General features: G+C 38.6%; 1 protein-coding gene across 2 annotated transcripts in view; it reads right to left on the bottom strand.

Annotated features, from left to right (window-relative positions):
• Nucleotides 1-22,431, bottom strand: part of KATNAL1 (katanin catalytic subunit A1 like 1) — a 75,468-nt gene that overhangs the window by 20,521 nt on the left and 32,516 nt on the right. For both annotated transcript variants that reach the window (XR_003004602.1, XM_024755615.1), the window contains exons 5-9: nt 8,531-8,658; nt 8,029-8,134; nt 3,203-3,361; nt 2,344-2,470; nt 930-1,064 (exon numbers count right to left, since the gene is read on the bottom strand). Coding sequence is in view for 1 of the 2 variants with exons in the window: in XM_024755615.1 (XP_024611383.1) it covers nt 930-1,064; nt 2,344-2,470; nt 3,203-3,361; nt 8,029-8,134; nt 8,531-8,658 (655 nt within the window). In the remaining variant the exon portion in view is untranslated. The remainder of the gene's footprint in view (nt 1-929; nt 1,065-2,343; nt 2,471-3,202; nt 3,362-8,028; nt 8,135-8,530; nt 8,659-22,431) is intronic.

Here is a 22,431-nt window from a genome sequence, read left to right as displayed (position 1 = left end):
AAAAACTTGTATCACAGAAGTTTTTTTTTCTTTGCGGTATGCGGGCCTCTCACTGTTGTGGCCTCTCCCATTGCGGAGCACAGGCTCCGGACGCGCAGGCTCAGCGGCCATGGCTCACGGGCCCAGCCGCTCCGCGGCATGTGGGATCCTCCCGGAACGGGGCACGAACCTGCGTCCCCTGCATCGGCAGGCGGACTCTCAACCACTGCGCCACCAGGGAAGCCCCACGTAAGTTTTAATGAAGACTCAAGTTTAAAAGTAAAACTTAGGGACTTCCCTTGGTGGCACAGTGGTTAAGAATCTGCCTGCCAATGCAAGCGACATGGGGTTTGATCCCTGGTCAGGGAAGATCCCACATGCTGTGGAGCAGCTAAGCCCGTGCGCCACACTACTGAGCCTGCGCGCCTAGAGCCCATGAGCCACAACTACTGAGCCCACACACCACAACTACTGAGCCCACACACCACAACTACTAAAGCCTGTGCACTCTAGGGCCCACGTGCCACAACTACTGAGCCCGTGTGCTGCAACTACTGAAGCCCACGCACCTAGAGCCTGTGCTCTGCAACGAGAGAAGCCACCACAATGAGAAGACCGCACAGCACAACAAAGAGTAGCCCCTGCTTGCCACAACTAGAGAAAGCCTGCGCGCAGCAACGAAGACCCAACACGGCCAGAAAAATAAATTAATTAAAAATAAATAAAAGTAAAACTTAGATGTCCTATCAACTTATTAACACAACCACTCCTCTGAATGTAAGAAACTTCAGCAGAGTACTGAGGCCTCTGTTTCCATAAATAACAAATGGGTTTTGTGAGGCTATAACTTCTTTAAGCGGAATGCCAAGGGAATAAAGACCTACAGAAATAGAAAAATGTAACAGAGAGTAAAAGAAAGATCAAAATATAGTAAAAAGAAGGCATCATACCTGTTGGGAGAGGTATATATATCCTTTTTTCTAATCTCCTTCGCAATGCTTCATCAATGTCCCATGGGAAATTAGTAGCAGCCAATACCATAACCATTTTGGAAGGATCGTCATTCTCTAACGCTCCTCCAACTCCTATATACGGTAAGGGGGAAAGAAGAGTGTTTTTCTTACAGTCCTTTATTCTTTCATTCAACTAACGTTTCTACGCATCGGCCACAGGCTTGGTGGTAGAGGCTCAATGACGAACATGATGCAGTTCTTCTGACCTCTGCATGGTGTCAGAACCAGACAAGTCAACAGACAGCTATAGAACAAGTACAACATAGTCACTCCTGTCTCTCATATTACACTTTAACAGAAATTAAGACGGTTAACTCATTGAGGGAAGGAGCTCCTGGTAATACATTATTTTATGTACCTTATAGTGCCTGGCACCGTATGCAACACACGTTTTAAGTATTCAATTAGTATCTATGGTTGGTGGATAACCACAGCTATTTTAAAACAATGCACTGTGGATATACATACATACATACATACATACATACATACATATATATATATATATATATATATATATACTTTTTTTAACACACTTTATGTTTTCTCATAATTTGCTTAAATAGCCTCCTATTCACCATACAACTACCAGAGTGATATATCTCTAAAAAGTAGCTCTGGGCCCATCACTCTCTTCCTCCAATGGCTCCCCAAAGCCTTTTCTTCTTGGTCTGAATAACTTATACCAATATTTCAAAGCCCAAGTCAGCTATTCCCTTCTATGACTCTCTTAGTCCGGGTGCTACCTCTCGTACTATGTTTTCACTAAACCCAGAGTTTAGTTCTACCACAGAACTCATAATGTATTGTAATTGTCTGTGAAGTGCCTGCTTCTCAGCTAGATCAGTGGTTCTCAAAAATTTTGGTCCCAGAATCCTTTTTATACCCTTAAAGACTACTGACCTCCAAAGAGCTTTTGTGTGCATGTAGTATATCAACATTTATTATTAAAAATTAAAAATGAGCTTTGTGAGAGAATGAAAGTGAAAAAGGTAAATAACATCTTGATATTACTATGAAAATAGTTTGGCCTTTGCACACCTTTTAAAAGAGTCTTAAAGGCCCCTGGGACCCTGAGCCACATCTCTAAAGGCTTTGCTCTAAATAGTAAGCTCCTTGAAGGCCACAACAGTCCTTTTCTTTTTAACCTCAGAACCTGAGATGGTGCAAGTAAGCAACAGATGCTTTTTGAGTGCATGAACAAATGTACAAATGCGTGGATGAATAAATGATTACAAACACATTCAGCTGCCTTCTAGTCCGGTTGTTGAGAATTTCCAAAGTATGAATCTACACAAAATTCAAAAAGGGACCAAAAACAGTTTAGAGACAGTAATTAAATATCAATTACCATCCATCTGAATGAGTAGCTCAGACTTGACCCTGCGACTTGCCTCGTGCTCATCAGAGGTTCCTCTTCGACTGCAGATAGAATCTATCTCATCAATGAAGATGGTGGTGGGGGCATAAAACCTAGCCTTTGTGAAAATAGTTTAAAGAAATCATTTAATGACCTCCTCAAATAATCTGAAGTTTTTAAAAGACATTTTCTCCGACTAAAACAATGGTGAAAAAGAGCAGAATTTCTCACTGCTTTAATGCCATCACTTGCTTATAGACAGAGGTTAAATTAATCAATCATATCAGAAACAGAAAAATTTCTAAACATAAAAGATAAGTTATATGGTTGGTGAAGTCAGGTGACAGATACATGAGGATTCACGGTACTATTCTTTCTACTTTTGTGTTTGAAAATTTCCATAATACAAAAAGTTTCTAAAGATAAATCACCAATCTATCCTCAAATATGCAGTCTTAAGTAGCTACTGCAAACTACTTTGAAAAAGGAACAAACTTTAATGATAGATCAATTTCTGATTTTCAAAATATATGTTAAAATATACTTCTGCTCACCAGCTCATTAGAGATCCAGAAATATCAGTCAAACCACACACATTTCCAAAGTCTCTTCTACCTGAACTGGACAGGATGCCAAAGGGCTTTTACTTCAGAGAGGAAGGTATGCTGAAGACACATCAACCACTCCACAAAACCCACCGCCCCATGTCTTATTAGCGTGTCAAGAACTGTGAAACTATAAGTACACTTGCCCTTTCTTAAAAGGATCCCTGGGTGAATGGATCTAGATTAAAGGGATACCATGTGCCTACACCAACAGTGCTTTGAAATCCGAATATAACATCACTCACCATTTCAAACAACAGACGAACTAATTTCTCAGATTCCCCTCTGTACTTCGACGTCAGTGTGGAAGACGAGACGTTGAAGAATGTTGTACCGCACTCAGTGGCGACAGCTTTAGCCAGCATGGTCTTACCAGTGCCTGGGGGCCCAGCCATCAGCACGCCCTGAAATTCCAAAGGACACACGAAATGATTTATCAGATTAATGTGCCTTCTAATAGAATATCAGCAACGATTACTGTACACGAAACCCTTCCCATCAAAAGATAAGCTCAACTGCCACAGTAAACTCATGGCGCATTGGGCACGAATACCATTTCACAGACAGAAAAAACAAAAATGAAGAATGGTTTCACAAAAGGTCTCAAATCAGAGGTACTCAGAGATGGGCTAACAAAGGGCCTAGACAACAAAGAATCTCCTGGTACATTTAGAAAGAGCCCGCCGATTTTCCTGAACCTGGCAGAAGACAAATACGTATGGTCTTGAGCACCGCTTAAGAGTGACTGCTCTGTTTAAGCAATGAAAATAAGATGACATTCTCTACCACATGGAGCAGAATTATATACCCCTCGCCCTCCTAAGGTACAAAACCTATCTTCAACAACACACTTACAATATACACTTTTAATCAGAAATAAAGATCCATTCATCAGTTAATAAATAAGGTAGCTAAAATCTAGTGGTGATTCAAACATAATCAAATTAGCCTTTTATCAGTTTAACTGTGCTAGGCAGTTAAGAGTTTACATAAGATAGTGTTAGTAATGAAAAAGCCACTACATAGACTAAAATATAAATTTTAGTTACTTCTCACCTTTGAAACAAACAGAAAAACGTTCCATAAAAATAAATCAATGAGGAGTAAAAATTATCCAAGAACACCAATCCTCTAGTCTTGAAGACTAACGGATTTTTAAATACTTATTATTTCCTTCTAACACTTTTTTTTTTTTTTTTTGCGGTACGCAGGCCTCTCACTGTTGTGGCCTCTCCCGTTGCGGAGCACAGGCTCCAGACGCACAGGCCCAGCGGCCGTGGCTCACGGGCCTAGCCGTTCCGCGGCATGTGGGATCCTCCCGGACCAGGGCACGAACCCATGTCCCCTGCATCGGCAGGCGGACTCTCAACCACTGCGCCACCAGGGAAGCCCTCCTTCTAACACTTTTAATGAGAGTTCAGATATATAGTTAACACTACATTTCTTTTGCATAATAGTTCGTGATCTTAAGAGGAATTTGGAGCCATTTGTTAATTTAATTCAATTAGCTTTGGGGGATTTAAACTTTGAAAACTATGTGCGTATCAAAGTTTCATAAACTCTAAATTCAGAAACCGTCCAAATGCTCTTCTAGCTATAGAATTTTGATACCCAGGACAACCAGGGATCACTAGGATTTGAAACACTAGTTTTACAAGAAAAATTTTTGCTTTGCAAGAAGGCTTTATACATGAGATTGATATTTTGAAAACTGTAAAGACAACTAATGGTATTGGCACAGCTATAGAAAAGTTTCTATTTCTCTTTCCACCATCCCCTCTCAATGCCCTCTCAGTTCCCGTAATGTCATTAATGTGGTCATGTCCAGCAGGAGATAATTTCCAGGGTTAGCATCTGTGCGCAGACACAGCTCATAGATACAGTACAGCGTTTATAAATTTCCCCTCCTCATGACATTACCCTGTCAATTATCTCCTCTACTTCCTGTATCTCCTCCTCTGTGGGCTCTATTTATTTAAAAAATAAAATCCTTCACTTGACCCTACAAATCCTCTGGCTACTATCTACCTCTTCCTTCCCCTTCCCAGCCAACCTTCTTAAAGAAATGGTTTATGTTTACTATTTGTTCTTCACAAGCTACAGTCTGACTTCTGCCTCTACACCTTCACTAAAAATACCTAATTTACTAATCCAATGGTCACTTTTCTTTCCTTTTCTGTTTTGAGTTTTACATATTTTTTTTTTTGGCTACACCACTGAACAGTACGCGGGATCCTAGTTCCCTGACCAGGAATCGAACCCGCACCCACTGCTTGGAAGCACGGAGTCTTAACCACTGGATGTCCAGGGAAGTCCCAACCGATGGTCACTTTTCAACTCACAGCTTCTTTCCCTCTCTCTGACCTTGGATGGTGCCGATACCTGGTGTTCATTGCCTTCTCCCTGAAACCCCTGCTCCCTAGGTTGGTTCTATGACACGGTTCTTTCTTGATGCTTCTCCTACTCATGACCATCTTCAGTGGCTTTCAGGTCTCCTCTTGCCCCTGCCCTTTATATTCCCAAAGCAATTCTAAATCTTTTGCTCTTTTGAAAACCCTTTATAAAACTCCTTGAACAATTTCATCCATACCCAAATTATCAACCACCACTTATATCTCACAATTTTAATTTAAACTTAAACTCTAGCACGAGCTTCAGACCTCTATTTCCAATTACCCACTGAGTTTTCACCTAAATATATTTTGTTTCTATTTACATCTGCTCCTCTCCTTCATTTCCAGTAACAGTTCACTGTACCCTATTTAATGAAGAATTTGGCTGGCCCTTTTCCCTAGTTCCTGTGAGGCAGACTCTAAACCCTTGGAATTTCCCAAGTGAAAGGAGTGTCTTTGTTGTTTATGTTGGGCCCTGAAATTTGTTGTTCATGTTGTTCATGTTGGGCCCTGAAAATTGTTGTTCATGTTGTTCATGTTGGGCCCTGAAATTTTAGGCTAATAAGGTGGCTCATGGTGGGTCCCTATATAGATTATGCTAATGAGATGACTCAGGATGGGGGCTGGCCTTGCCCAAAAAAACCAACCCTGTGATTAGCAGGCTGGGGCTTTGAGCCATGCGATGTCAACCAGACCTCTGGGGAGAGAAGGGAGACTGGAGATTGAGACATATGGGCATCCATTCAATCAATTATGACTATGCAACCTTACATTATGACTATGTAAAACCTCTGGACACTGAAGCCTGAGTGAGCTTCCCTGTTGGCAGTACTGTGTATACTGTCACACATCCATGCGCTAGGAGGGTAAAGCATCCTGCTTGCAAGGGAAAGGACAACAGAAGCTACACTGTCAGCATCCCCCCAGATCTCACCCTACACACTTCTTCCTTTGGCTAGTTCTGATCTGCCTCCTTTTGCTATAACAAAAACTATAATCGGAAGTACAACGCTTTCCTGAGTTCTGTGAGTCATTCTAGAGAATTATCAAACCTGAGGGTGCAGTGAGAACCCCCAAATTTACAGCCAGCTGTCAGAGTGAGGGTGACCTGGGGACCCCCAAATTTGTGGTTGGCATCTGAAGTGAGGGCAGTCTTGTGGAAAACTGACCTCAACCTGTGAAGTTTGGCCCAATTTTGGTTAGTTGGTATCGGAGCAACTGCATACTCCTGTAATTCAAGCCTGGAATCTAAGAGTCCTCTCCCTACCCCTATAAACCATCATGTCATAATGTTATCACTTACACCTTTTAAATATCTCTCACAGATCCACTCATTCTTCATTGGCCAAGTAACGAACGCCTTTGTTCAGGTCCTCATCGTTTGGCTAGACTATTGCAACAGCCTCCTGACCAGACTCCTCTCTGTATCCATCTATGCCCATCTCCAATCCAGCCTGCATACTGCTGCCAAGGTGATCTTCATACATTTGCAAATTACCCTCTTGCTAAAAGTGTACAGGGCTCGTCATGATACATAGGTTATACCTACCATTCCAGCTGGTTTAAAACTCCTTTAAATACCTATTTTATCAAGGCCTTATTATTTCTTTTAAACATTGTTTTTAAAGTTATCATAAAGGGGAAATTTATGGTAATATGGTCCCCAAATCAGGTAAATCTATAACAAACAGTCTATAAAAGTTTTTAAGTTGTGAGAGGCAATCAAAATGCCATGGGTGTTCCAAGCCATTTATGTAAACACACGATTTCTCCTCCTCTCTACTTTTAGGCACATCAAACAAGGAAGAGGTATTGCGAAGGTAAAAGACCTTCCCAGCTAATTCGGAAGGGCAAAGTAAGATCATGCTTTTATTTCACTCTACCAGTCAGAGTAAAGAAAGAGTCTGCCTATGGCTAAGACCAAAAAAAGTTCCAGGCAGCAGCTGTCGGAAGGGTTTTTAATATGCTAAAATGAAAACACTGAACTTAGGAGGAACTAGTCCTGGGCAAGCTAAAAAGATATAAACATTCTGATTACATCTGAGAATTACACCAAGCCTAGATGAAGTGTTCAAACTAATTAATGAAAATACGCCGGCTTTTAAAAAAATAATTTATTTGATCAAACACTTATTCTATGACTATGCACTATTACTATTTAATTTGCTTGCTAACTTTTTTTTTTTTTTGATACGCGGGCCTCTCACTGTTGTGGCCTCTCCCGTTGCGGAGCACAGGCTCCGGATGCGCAGGCTCGGCGACCATGGCTCACGGGCCCAGCCGCTCCACGGCATGTGGGATCTTCCCGGACCGGGGCACAAACCCACATCCCCTGCATCGGCAGGCGGACTCTCAACCACTGCGCCACCAGGGAAGCCCCTTGCTAACTTTTTATTTACAAAAACAGACATCTAGAAAATTCTTAAAACTCATCTCTAGCTCAGCGCCCCTGAGGGAAGTGACTTTAAAGACTATAGTTCCACCACTCCAGGCCCCTCTCCTGCCAGGCAGAGGCAGCATATCGCAACCACAAATCCAAATCCAGGTACCTGAGGACTGCCCAACCTCCCCAAACCTTTACAAACTGTGTTAATAAACACACAAAGAAACTACAGTGCTGCCGTTCTTTACCACGCAAGCAGCAGTTTTATACCTATATTACTTCAATAAATTCTCACCTTCCATGGCCTTCTAATCCCTTTGAAAAAGTCAGGCATCCACATGGGAAGAACAACAGCTTCCCTTAGCAGCTTCTTAGCTTCTTCCAGATCTGCTATGTCATCCCTTTGTAAGAAGAGCAAAGTTTCATGCTTATTCAGGGACATCTTTGATTTATGATCAATACCAATTCTTTTAATTTTTTTTAAATTATGAAATTTTTCTTACATTAAGAACATTATTCTAATTTTTACTGTATAAAATGATCAGTGAAAACATATTGCAATTATAAATTAGGACATGTTATTCAATCAACAACCTTTGTCAGTTATGTCCGCGTCAGATTAGTCTGAAAATGTCTTGGTTATATTCTGGAGAAGAACTGTCCTACCAATTCTGCACACTCATATTACGGATGAGGTCATAATCAGGAGATGAATGGATGACAAGACAAGACTCACACCAAGCCAACCTACAATTTGTTTTCTCCACTACTGTAATTCAAGAACTTAACAGACTAACCAATGAATGCTAGGATTCCTAGAGACAATGTCTCTCTCAAGGGCTTCCACCAGATCCTTATCATATGCAGCACCATCAAATCTTGGAATTTCACCATCACTTGCACCGTCTTGCATATTTTTCCTTCCCTGGAGACAGGTACAAAAAAATGCTGATCAATAACAAGATAATTTTAATTAACATCATTAAGCTTTCAAAATATTGCAATGTAACCATTTTAAATGGCTATTTTTTTAAATGCTGTTTGCTAATTACCCAAATGCCATCCTCCCCTATTTAATTCATCAGAAATAGATGAACTGGCCAACTTTATTAGACACTTCAAATTTACATTCTTGAGGGGACAGTTGCACGTAAGACTGAAATGAGCTAGATACCTCTAAATTTGCGGATGCATGGGATTTCTACCACCACTAAAAAATACTTGAGTATTAACACAGAGGAAGAAAAGAAATCAATTGAAAACCTACTGCATGGCAAGAAATCTCTCATATATTATCTCATTTAATACAACTACCCTACAAGGTAGGTATTATAACCCTATTTTTACAGATAAGGAAGTGGGTCTCAGAAAGTTAAGGAACTTAAGTTCACAATTATTAAATGTCAGAGTACAGATTTTAACTAAGATCTCCCTGACTCCACAGATCCATGCTTTTTCACAGCATCAGACCACCTCATGCCTGGCTGAATCAGCTTAAAGCTTAAAAGCAGGTTATGGTGGAGAGGGATAAATTAGGAGGATGGGATTAGCATACACACACTACTATATATAAAATAGGTAACCAGCAAGGACCTGCTGTATAGCACTATACTCAATATTTTGTAATAACCTATAAGGAAAAAGAATCTGAAAAAAAAAATATATATATAATGTGTATAACTGAATCACTGTGCTGTACACCTGAAACTAACACAACATTGTAAATCAACTATACTTCATTAAAAAAACCAAAAGACTAGGTTATGTATGGCAGAGCTATTCTCCTAAGCATCCAAGAAAGAGGCAGCGATGAGGAAAGAGGTGGCACTCTGAACGGCATCTTACAAAGCCTTTTCCCTGTCCCTGTAAGTACCCACTCAGGGTTGAGGGTTTCTTCCTAGTAAGGTCCTTGGACCACATCATAAAGTCACTGTAATGACAATGATAAAAGGACCTTTTAAAATAGTATCATTAGGACCATTAAAGCAATCACTTTACCCCAAATTCTTTATTTAATAATATAGTAGCTTTAAAAAAGAATTATATGCTATGGTTTCTATGGAGTTCTGCCAAGATTTACTCCGCTCTGAAGAGCTTTAAATGAAACATGCTCAGCTGCCAGAGAGAGTTCAACCACTGGAACTACTTCAGCAGACAGAGCCAAGCACCTCCCCAGAGCTTCAGCTCCACAGTTACTGTTAATGTAAAAATGAAAGGAAATATGGTCCAAAAATGAGTCAGTTTCCTAAGCTTCAATCTGAAGAGAGAGAACAGGATGAACCTCTCCTACCACACTCCATCTGAGATAAACCATAAACTAGATCCTAAGTGCTGAGAGAGGCCTAAATGGCTCCCTTTGGGCAAACACTCTAGTTCTTTAAGCCACTAGGTAAATGACCAAACAGTACTCTGGTGACTTGACCCCAAAATGAATAATTTACTGTCCCTGGGTAGCACGGCAACAGAATTAAGCTAAGTTTTCAGAAAGATTCTTGTATTTCAGATGACAGATCCCAATACTGACACTTAAAAGGAATAAACTGCTGGCATGCCTACGCAACAAAAATAACATCAACAAATTTAAAATAAGCACAGCCTAGAATCACATTTTATAATAATGATAGGCCAAGGCTAGTCACATTCAAACAAATCACTGGGAACACTGTGTAATCATTTTAAAACTGTTCTAGAAATAAATCAACCAAAGAATGCAACAGACACTGATATATCTGGGACTTAACCAGCTTTGATATGTCACTGTAACTATTTTATTTATTTATTTTTGGCTGCGTTGGGTCTTCACTGCTGCGCATGGGCTTTCTTTAGTTGCGGCGATCAGGGGCTACTCTTCATTGCAATGCATGGGCTTCTCATTGCAGTGGCTTCTCTTGTTGCGGAGCATGGGCTCTAGGCACGTGGGCTTCAGCAGTTGTGGCATGCGGGCTCAGTAGTTGTGGCTCACGGGCTCGGTAGTTGTGGCACACGGGCTTAGTTGCTCCTTGGCATGTGGGATCTTCCTAGACCAGTGATCAAACCCGTGTCCCCTGCATTGGCAGATGGATTCTTAACCACTGCGTCACCAGGGAAGTCCTGACACTGTAATTTTAGACTTACCAAAAAATTAGTATTAAAAAATATAGGCAGGGCTTCCCTGGTGGTGCAGTGGTTGAGAGTCTGCCTGCCAATGCAGGGGACACGGGTTCGTGACCCGGTCCGGGAAGATCCCACATGCCGTGGAGCGGCTGGGCCCGTGAGCCATGGCCGCTGAGCCTGCGCGTCCGGAGCCTGTGCTCTGCAACAGGAGAGGCCACAACAGTGAGAGGCCTGCGTACCGCAAAAAAAAAAAAAAAAAAAAAAATATATATATATATATAGGCAGACAGTCATTTTAATATGAATGTCCAAGTGGTGGGGGAGGATTTGATAAACACTACCAAGGGAAAGGAAAAGCTGCACACTTATCTGGAAGTAATAGGAATCATAGGATTTTAAGAACAATAAATATGTGACCATCTATGTCCAACACATTCAGTTTCAGATCAGTGAATGAAAATACATTACCTGCCCTCACTGAGCATCCAGTCTTGTGGTGGAAACAATTAACACGTAAACAAACCCAAAACATACATAAGTATAAACTGTTAAGTGCTATGAAAAAACTGAATGGTCTATAGCTATAGCTATGGTCTATAGCTATTTACTATAGCTAAAAGGTATTGAGCAAAAAGAATAAGTTGGAGAGATGATCAGAGGCCAGCTCACTGGGCCCGTATAGGCCATGGGAAGGAATTTAGATTTTATTCTAAGTACACGGGGAAATTTTTGAAATGTACTAAGCAGGGGAATGACAGGATCTGATTTACATTTTAAAATGACCCTGCTAGCTGCGATTTGGAAAAAGGATGGGCTGGAGGGAGAAGGAGAAGCAGAAAAACAAAGACCTATTGCAGTAGTCAAGGTTAAGGCTCTCAATTCACAGAAGAGGACAGTTAGAGGGGCGGGATAGGAAGAGTGGAGGGAGACCCAAGAGGGAGGAGATATGGGGATAAATGTATATGTATAGCTGATTCACTTTGTTATACAGCAGAAACTAACACAATAATGTAAAGCAATTATACACTAATAAAGATGTTAAAAAAAAAGAAGCTAGTCAAAGGACGTGCCCTAGCACCCAAAGTTTCTCAATGGTAGAAATGAGACCTGAATACAAAGTAAGTACTACAAAGAAGATTCTAGAACTTTTTCAAACCAAAATGGTGAGGTTACTAAACAACAAATTAAGGAAACTAAAAATAAATAATATATTTGGTTATATTGGGAAATCACAAAATGGGTGACAATTATCCTTCATAACAAATACTCAGATAAATTAAAATAGGGATATCAAATATAAGTTAGTAGCTCTGGTTTCAGTTAACCAACTAGATTAACTACAACACCTAAAAGAAGTTTAGTTTTCAGGCAATAAAGCTAACCTCACCCAAGATATTATTACCTGTACGGTTTATAATAATAATAATAGCTGCAACATCACTGAAATGATCTTAGAAATCTTTGCTTAAATTTGCACATTAATTAATTAGCAAAAATTTGATTATTAGCATGAAGGCTGATATACTTTTTCTCATTAAAGCGAAGTATTTTAGCTTCTTTTTACAAGTATCTAAATTACCCATATCAAAAAGTTTGTTTATGATCTTTCATTAGTATACTATTTGAGGAAGATGAGAAAATTAATGACCAACTCAATATTATAGAGTCAATTAATGACACAGATTGGCCTAAAATGCAAATAATAGTTTTTATATTTCACTGTGTGCCATCTAAGAGAAACATGCTCAGTTACTAGCTCTGGGTCTTACATTTTAAGAAAAATGTTGACAAATAAATTATACTGAGAGAAGAGTAATAAAGGGTTCAAAACCCATGTCATATGGAGGAAGCTCAGGGACCCTAGAGACATTTAAGCTGAAGAAGAAAATGTTAACGGAGCAACACAACCAACTGACCTCCTTACCTGTATGTACTCTATATCACTCCAAAGGAAAGAACCAGGACCAGTACAAAGTGACAGAAGAGGTAAATTTCAGATCGACAAAAGAAAGAATTTTCTAACAATGAGTCCATCCATCAAGGGAGTCATCTCTCTTGTAGGTAATGAGCTACCCGATGTTAGAATCACTGGCTAATTAATAATAAAAACCACCGGCCCCCAATCACAGGGATGTCTGAGCCGAATGATAGCTGACCTTTGGTTCTTTGGGTAAAGCCACTGCCTCTCACTTGCCCACTTATTCATCTGTTTCCTGAGTTCAACAGCCCAAGGCAAGTGCAAAATTGCTTGGAAATCTCATTGTTTCTCTCTTTTTTTTTTTTTACATGATCTTTATTCTGTATCATACCTGTGTTAGTTCCCCACTGTCATGTTACCTTTACAGCTAACACTCGTTTACAGCTTGCTATATGCCAGGCACTGTTCTAAGCACTTGACATAACAATCTTAAAGGTCCTATGAGTTAGGTACTCGTATTATTTCTACCTCATAGATGAGAAAACTGAGGCACCAAGAGCTTGAGTAAATTGTCCAAGGACACACAGCTAGATCCTAGGCAGTCTGGCTTCAGAACCAGTGCTTTCAACCCCTTTGTACACTATGGCATAAGGCTGCACACTTTGGGCTACTCCTACTGCAGTGTGAGAAGCAAACACAGGAAAAGTTAGACAAGATCTCTAAACTGATATTTTAGAAATAAGACTTTATTATTTACAAGGGAAAGTACGTTGATAAATGCAAAATGCTGACTAATTTCAGTGTCATGCCTTGCATTGGAGTGTTAATACAAAATATATTTAAGTTGAAATAACGAATCCATAGCATTCTGCTTACTTATCAATAAATGCATTCTTGCAGCAATATTTATGAATACTTACTCTGTACCAGTCACTATTCTAGGTACCGGGAAATAGCAGTGATCCAAGCAGACAAAAATCCTGCCCTCAGAGGCATACACTCACATTAGGGGACACAACATACAAACAATTAAAACACAGTAAAACATTTAGGGACAGAACAGCAAGTAACCACTTTACTATAATCTAATGCAATAAAATTTAAAATAATAAAAATAAAAGCAAAAACCAACACTATTAATCAGCTGCCATGAGAGAAAAAATTTGTGGAGTGATTTAATATCCAAAGGACAGAACAGGGTATTTCTTAAAAACAAGTCACTGATAATACGAATGGCCACTAAACATATGAAAGAACTTTTTTTTTTTGCGGTACGCGGGCCTCTCACTGTTGTGTCCTCTCCCGTTGTGGAGCACAGGCTCCGGACGCGCAGGCTCAGCGGCCATGGCTCACAGGCCCAGCCGCTCCCGGACCGGGGCACGAACCCGTGTCCCCTGCATCCGCAGGCGGACTCTCAACCACTGCGCCACCAGGGAAGCCCATTAAAGGACTTTTAAACTCAGAAGTTATCAGATAAGTACACAATACATGGTAGATATGCTGGTAAAATCACAATGAGATTCACCCACAAGAGAGAGACAATATCAAGTGTTGGTGAGGATGTGGAGCAACTAGAACTTTTGTGCTCTGCAGGCAGACATGGAAATTGGTATAATCACTTTGGAAAACTATTTGGTGTTACCTACTGAAGTTTAACATATGCATAACCTATGGCCCATCAATTCCACTCCTAGGTATATGCTCACTAGAAAGGTATATATGCTCACATATATACCAAAGGATAAGTACAAAACTATCCAAGGTAGCATTATTAATAATAGTTTCAAACTGAAAGCAATCCAAAAATTCACTAATAGTAAAACAGATTCAACTGTGGTATATAATACTGTATATTAATGAAAATAAACAAACTTCAGAGATATGCAACAGGATGGCGAAATCTCACCAACATATGTTGAGCAAACAAAGCCAGACAAAAAAAGATTACTTACTGTATGTAAAGTTTCAAAAAAGGTATAACTAATTTATGGTATTAGAAATGAGAATAGTGGTTATCTTTGGAAACAAAGTGGCAGAATAGTGGTTACTTTTGAGAAAGAAGTGTCAGGGATCAGAAGGGATCCTGAGTATGGCTTCTGAGGTGCTAAATGTTCTATTCTTGACCCCTGAGTGATAGTTACATGGATTACATGGTAGTTACAGAGGTTAAACGCAGTCAGCCGAAGCAGACTCTCACTGGTTTGTAAGAGCCAATTATTAAATTTGCAGGAATTTTTCTATAAAAAACAGCCATTGATAAAAATTAAATTACACAAACAGAATAAATTATATTAAAAACAGAAGTGGCGGGCTTCCCTGGTGGTGCAGTGGTTGAGAGAGTTTCAATAAATGCATTCTTGCAGCAATATTTATGAATACTTACTCTGTACCAGTCACTATTCTAGGTACCGGGAAATAGCAGTGATCCAAGCAGACAAAAATCCTGCCCTCAGAGGCATACACTCACATTAGGGGACACAACATACAAACAATTAAAACACAGTAAAACATTTAGGGACAGAACAGCAAGTAACCACTTTACTATAATCTAATGCAATAAAATTTAAAATAATAAAAATAAAAGCAAAAACCAACACTATTAATCAGCTGCCATGAGAGAAAAAATTTGTGGAGTGATTTAATATCCAAAGGACAGAACAGGGTATTTCTTAAAAACAAGTCACTGATAATACGAATGGCCACTAAACATATGAAAGAACTTTTTTTTTTGCGGTACGCGGGCCTCTCACTGTTGTGTCCTCTCCCGTTGTGGAGCACAGGCTCCGGACGCGCAGGCTCAGCGGCCATGGCTCACAGGCCCAGCCGCTCCCGGACCGGGGCACGAACCCGTGTCCCCTGCATCCGCAGGCGGACTCTCAACCACTGCGCCACCAGGGAAGCCCATTAAAGGACTTTTAAACTCAGAAGTTATCAGATAAGTACACAATACATGGTAGATATGCTGGTAAAATCACAATGAGATTCACCCACAAGAGAGAGACAATATCAAGTGTTGGTGAGGATGTGGAGCAACTAGAACTTTTGTGCTCTGCAGGCAGACATGGAAATTGGTATAATCACTTTGGAAAACTATTTGGTGTTACCTACTGAAGTTTAACATATGCATAACCTATGGCCCATCAATTCCACTCCTAGGTATATGCTCACTAGAAAGGTATATATGCTCACATATATACCAAAGGATAAGTACAAAACTATCCAAGGTAGCATTATTAATAATAGTTTCAAACTGAAAGCAATCCAAAAATTCACTAATAGTAAAACAGATTCAACTGTGGTATATAATACTGTATATTAATGAAAATAAACAAACTTCAGAGATATGCAACAGGATGGCGAAATCTCACCAACATATGTTGAGCAAACAAAGCCAGACAAAAAAAGATTACTTACTGTATGTAAAGTTTCAAAAAAGGTATAACTAATTTATGGTATTAGAAATGAGAATAGTGGTTATCTTTGGAAACAAAGTGGCAGAATAGTGGTTACTTTTGAGAAAGAAGTGTCAGGGATCAGAAGGGATCCTGAGTATGGCTTCTGAGGTGCTAAATGTTCTATTCTTGACCCCTGAGTGATAGTTACATGGATTACATGGTAGTTACAGAGGTTAAACGCAGTCAGCCGAAGCAGACTCTCACTGGTTTGTAAGAGCCAATTATTAAATTTGCAGGAATTTTTCTATAAAAAACAGCCATTGATAAAAATTAAATTACACAAACAGAATAAATTATATTAAAAACAGAAGTGGCGGGCTTCCCTGGTGGTGCAGTGGTTGAGAGTCCGCCTGCCGATGCAGGGGACACGGGTTCGTGCCCCGGTCCGGGAGGATCCCACATGCTGTGGAGCGGCTGGGCCCATGAGCTGTGGCCGCTGGGCCTGCGCGTCCAGGGCCTGTGCTCCACGACGGGAGGGGCCACAGCAGTGAGAGGCCCGCATACCGCAAAAAAAAAAAAACAAAAAAACAGAAGTGGCAATTACTCAAAACTCCTCACTTCTAACTATTTAACTATTACCTATGCACTTAAGGTTACTTAAGTCTACTGTGTCTACACTATAGAATGGTAGGCTACTACCCATCTTATCTTGACTCTGAGTTCAGTGACCTCATATCGGTAGCTTGAAATCCATCACAGTGAAAGTATTTATACCAGAGAAACCAGAAAATGCTACAAAACAGGGCTTGATTTCTTGTTTTGTTAACTGTCTAGACTTAAAGTAATGGGGAAAATATTACATTTAAAAGTGTGTCATTTCTATAGTTGTTACAATGTAAATAGCACAAAAAATGAAGGAAATAATTTTCCAGTATTTGAAAACCATGATCTGATTCATCAAAGCTGCTCAAGTGATTGATCAATGAGTGAAGTTCCCACATATGTTTCTGTTGTTTCGCTTTCATCTGACTCATTAATAAAAACAAAATATCAACCAATATCCTAACAGAACTACCTTCCGAATCATCTGTCAACTGCAACCATAGGTACCTACATTTGCAAGAGTTAAGCAAAAAGCAGCCATGGCATTCGGTGAGGGTCCATTGGCTCTATAAAGTTTACACTAAAGAGTACTGTATATTTTATTATTTGTAAATTATATGCTGCACATCCTTTATATCAGTCAGATTTATAATAAATTTGTGTGTGTATATGTACGTGTTTATATACACATACACTTTTTTTTTCCTTCAGAAAACTAGTTATTAAACGTTTACCAGTACACTGCTGGTTAGATGATCAGCATTCATCAAATATACCCTTATAATGTATACACTTTTCTTCAATAAAAAGATTTTTTTAAGTCACTGTTCACTTGTATAACCACCGATCCACAGTTCTCAAAAAAATACTCCAGAGGCTTCCCTGGTGGCGCAGTGGTTGAGAATCTGCCTGCCAATGCAGGGGACACGGGTTCGAGCCCTGCTCTGGGAGGATCCCACATGCCCCGGAGCAACTGGGCCCGTGAGCCACAATTACGGAGCCTGCGTGTCTGGAGCCTGTGCTCTGCAACAAGAGAGGCCACGATAGTGAGAGACCTGCGCACCGCCATGAAGAGTGGCCCCTGCTTGCCACAACTAGAGAAAGCCCTCGCACAGCAACGGAGACCCAACACAGCCATAAATAAATAAATAAATCTAAAAGAATACTCCAACCCAGTTTACAATGTCTCTCCATATCAGACATCCCTACATTTAATCAGAGAAGGAAAATATTCAAAAAATGGCCATTTGTTATAATTCAATGAAATGAAGTCCTTTAAGTTTAATAGCTTTAAATTAAGTCTCTGAAGATGATTTACCATACTTTAATCTGAATTTTATCTAAAAGCACATACAGCTTTAATCATGAGATCATAATGGAAGCACTGCTCGTTTCACTAAGAGTTAATTAACCATAAAGCCATAGTCTTATAAATACTTGAGAATCAGAATTTTATTAATTAAACTTATTTTTGGTTTATAATATCAAAACAGCTATTCTGTTACCTAATATTTTACTTTTAGACTATCCTTTTTAAATTAAAAAATGCATTTGTTATTTCTATGTATATTTCTACACTGACTCTAGACTTAGTAAAATAAAAATAACCATTTTTCTCAGGTACATTCAAATAAGACTAAAAAATATGGCTGTAAAGGTTAATTTATTCATCTGATCCCCTCTCATCAATAACAATCAACTTGAGGCCAGGAGTCACATATTAAAGTTTGCCTTCCTAGTACCTAGAAGTATGACTAACACAAAGTATGCACTTAATAAAGGTACATTAAGTAAATGGCGTAACAAACTGGCCTCATGATGACTCTGTACCTCAGGGGAAAAAACTGTAAGGCTTGAATAACCGATCACCATACACAGTGACTGTTATTTATTGAAAAATAGCATTTTTAAGATTGGACCTAACTTGAAGCCTGTTAGCAGTTTAAAAAAAAAAAAAGACGAAAAAGACTTAATCACTCTCAGAAAGTGAACTGGTACTCTTAAAAGAAATAGATATTTGTGATACATTAAAATAAGACAGCAAGCATTTTCAAATAAGAGGCTGCAGAGCATAATGGTTAAAAGCTCAGGTATTAGAGTTCAAATCCTAGTTCCACCACCTACTTGCAGTTGTAACTTCAGTGTCTCAATTTCTTCGTACACAGTACAGGGAAAATAACCCTGAGTTCACAGGAATTTGTAGGAAGGACTGGGACAGGTTAAGAATGCTCAAAGCAGAGTAAGACCTGTTGCTACTGCTTTTCTTACTAGCTGCTTCCTCATACAGTTCACAAGACTAAACTAAGAATCCAAAGATACTGAGAGTCTTAAGCAAAACATGTAATTTCTCCTGTCCTCTCTTTTTTTAACATCTATAAAGTTAAGTGGCTAGAGCAGAAAAGCAGCTTTCAAACTTTTGACCATGACACAAAGTAATAAATTCATCTTAAATCATGAGCTAGTGTATACAAATATATAACTAAATTTTTACATACTTATATAACAAATTCTTTTCTCAAAATAATACTGTCCTTATAATGGGCAATGCAGTCTAAATTTTCTAGTCTATTTCATTTTTCTTTTTAAGCTAGTTGCAACACACAAAACTGATTTAAAAAAACCAACAACACTGAGTACCCTTCAGTACTCGATTTCAAATTAGCTTTCAATGGCAATGGATATCTGTCAGTTTCATCTGAACTGCCTCAAACCCTATCACCGCTTCCAGTGAATTTAAGGACTCCAGTGTTCTAATAAATATCTGAGTGCTTACAATGATCATAACTGAACCAAGCACACCTTTCAAATTCTAATGAAGTTTCTATGAGTTTTTTCTTTTAATTGTAATCCCTTTTGTTTCCAGAGTGACTCAGAAAGTCTCTTTTATCTTCAAACAACTGTTCTTTTTCTTTTATTAAAGGGCTTATTTTCCAGTGACATTCTGAGTACTTACATGTGAATGAAGAACAACTAAGATTTAGAAAATTACTTGGAACTTTTTAAGTAAAAGACAATTTACAATATCCAGAGAAATTTATCTGACATTCAACAAATGCCTGGTTGTTTTGTTCTTTGCTTAAGAATCCTATCCCTTTTGTTTCCAGAGTGACTCAGAAAGTCTCTTTTATCTTCAAACAACTGTTCTTTTTCTTTTATTAAAGGGCTTATTTTCCAGTGACATTCTGAGTACTTACATGTGAATGAAGAACAACTAAGATTTAGAAAATTACTTGGAACTTTTTAAGTAAAAGACAATTTACAATATCCAGAGAAATTTATCTGACATTCAACAAATGCCTGGCTGTTTTGTTCTTTGCTTAAGAATCCCATTTCAAAATCAACATTTATTTAATTTTTCTGGAACTCTTTTCAAATCCAACCAGACTTGGTAGGGATACTACATAATATGAAAAATACTAAAATAAAGAGGAAAAAGATCTGTGATTCACAAAGCTCCATTCCTTACTCTATAACTTCGGATAAGATACTTTAGCTCTATCTCAGTTTCTTCATTTGTAAAAATGGGGATAAAATGACTGCCTACTACTTGGGATTATTTCATAAATTATTGTGTAATCACTCCAAATGGTACCTAGCATCCAAATGGGAAGCATCCAATAAACCACGACCAATATCCTTCTCTTGTGTTATGTGAAGGTAAGATAAAGACTGAAAGTTCCTTACCTGGTTCTAAAAGTTTACCTAAAAGCTACTAGCAGAGTGATGGGTGGACTTCAGCCACCACTTCATTCTCTAAACTGCAAACCAAGGTTAGCAGCACAAAAATGAAGAACAGAGGAAGAAACAAAGATGATATATAAGATACAGATTTTTAAGTATCCATTATGCAGCTTTTGGTAATGGGGAGAACCAGTTCAATTTCATCAGCAGGAAAATTTATTTATTTATTAGTACCCCTCACTAATCCCAAAAGGATCTGAAATGGAATCACTTACTGTTTTATGACATAATAGCTTGAACAAATTACAAACATAAAAAAATCTAATTCATTTTCAGTGTCCTAGTGAGGTAGAGAGAATATGTCTTTGGTTCTATCTCCTGAATAGAAATACTCAGAAAACATCAGTTTTATTCCATTATGGTCTAAAAAACCACAAGGTGTAGGAAGTTGGTCTGTGTAGAGTCCTTACCACTGACTGAAATCATATAGGGTAAAAATATTCAAATATAGTATGTAATTTTTAAGGATAACCATTTGCTATTAGTTATAAGCTGTATTTTCACAATAAATATCACAGCATAAATGTGATGACATATAGAACCCCTAGCTAGGAAAATAAAACTTCTCTGTGGCAATTCAATAACATCCTCATTCATTTATGACATCATAAAGGAAACAGGAAATGCTATCACTAAAAATTAATTTTTGTCTTTTCATTAAAATTAAGGCTAAGAGAAATGTCAGGTCATCCTGGCTCCTTACTCTGAAAAATCGTTTTCAGCACATTTTCCTAAAGTCCATTTTAGGACACAGAATTTCTACCCAGTATTATGCTTATTCACCAATCAATTTCCCAGATAAAGTAAAAGTACATACTGAACCCAAACCAAAAGAAATTTTCTCATTAAGAAAAAAAATCTTGTTTTACTCTAAAATTTAAAGATAAATCAAAGTTTAAAAATTTTTTATCAATTGTAAAGCGTATCTATCATCTTATTCTGTGAACACTGTAGACACATCTACTTCCTTATAAATCTTTCCCCTACAATTATGTTTTCATTTTAATTCAGAATACTAGTTAAAATACTTTTTAAGTTTTAAAACTTTATTTTGAATATTTCTATAAACGCTCAGGACTTCCCTGGCGGTCCAGTGGTTAGGACTCTGCACTTCCACTGCAGGGGGCACAGGCTCGATCCCTGGTCGGGGAACTAAAATCTGGCCCAAAAAAAGCTCCATTTTAGAGGGCAGATAGCAGAAGCAAGAAGAACTACAATCCTGCAGCCTGTGGAACAAAAAGCACATTCACAGAAAGATAGACAAGATGAAAAGGCAGAGGGCTATGTACCAGATGAAGGAACAAGATAAAACCCCAGAAAAACAACTAAATGAAGTGGAGATAGGCAACCTTACAGAAAAAGAATTCAGAATAATGACAGTGAAGATGATCCAGGACCTTGGAAAAAGAATGGAGGCAAAGATCGAGAAGATGCAAGAAATGTTTAAAACAAATCTAGAAGAAATAAAGAACAAACAGAGATGAACAACACAATAACTGAAATGAAAAATTATCTCTTGCATTCCTATACACTAATGATAAAAAATCTGAAAGGGAAATTATGGAAACACTCCCATTTACCACTGCAACAAAAAGAATAAAATATCTAGGAATAAATTGAAGACAGAATGGTGGAATTCACTGTTGCAGAACAGAATAAAGAAAAAAGAATGAAAAGAAATGGAGACAGCCTAAGATACCTCTGGGACAACATTAAATGCAACAACATTCACACTATAGGGGTCCCAGAAGGAGAAGAGAGAGAGAAAGGACCAGAGAAAATATATGAAGAGATTATAGTCGAAAACTTCCCTAACATGGGAAAGGAAATAGCCACCCAAGTCCAGGCAGCACAGCAAGTCCTATACAGGAAAAACCCAAGGAGAAACACGCCAAGACACATAGTAATCAAACTGGCAAAAATTAAAGACAAAGAAAAATTATTGAAA

The sequence above is a fragment of the Neophocaena asiaeorientalis genome, unplaced genomic scaffold (genome assembly GCF_003031525.2).
Source record: "Neophocaena asiaeorientalis asiaeorientalis breed wild unplaced genomic scaffold, Neophocaena_asiaeorientalis_V1.1 scaffold59, whole genome shotgun sequence".
Lineage (NCBI taxonomy): Eukaryota > Metazoa > Chordata > Mammalia > Artiodactyla > Phocoenidae > Neophocaena > Neophocaena asiaeorientalis.
The sequence above is the reverse complement of the archived record's forward strand: the minus strand, read 5'-3'. Positions and strand labels throughout refer to the sequence as shown.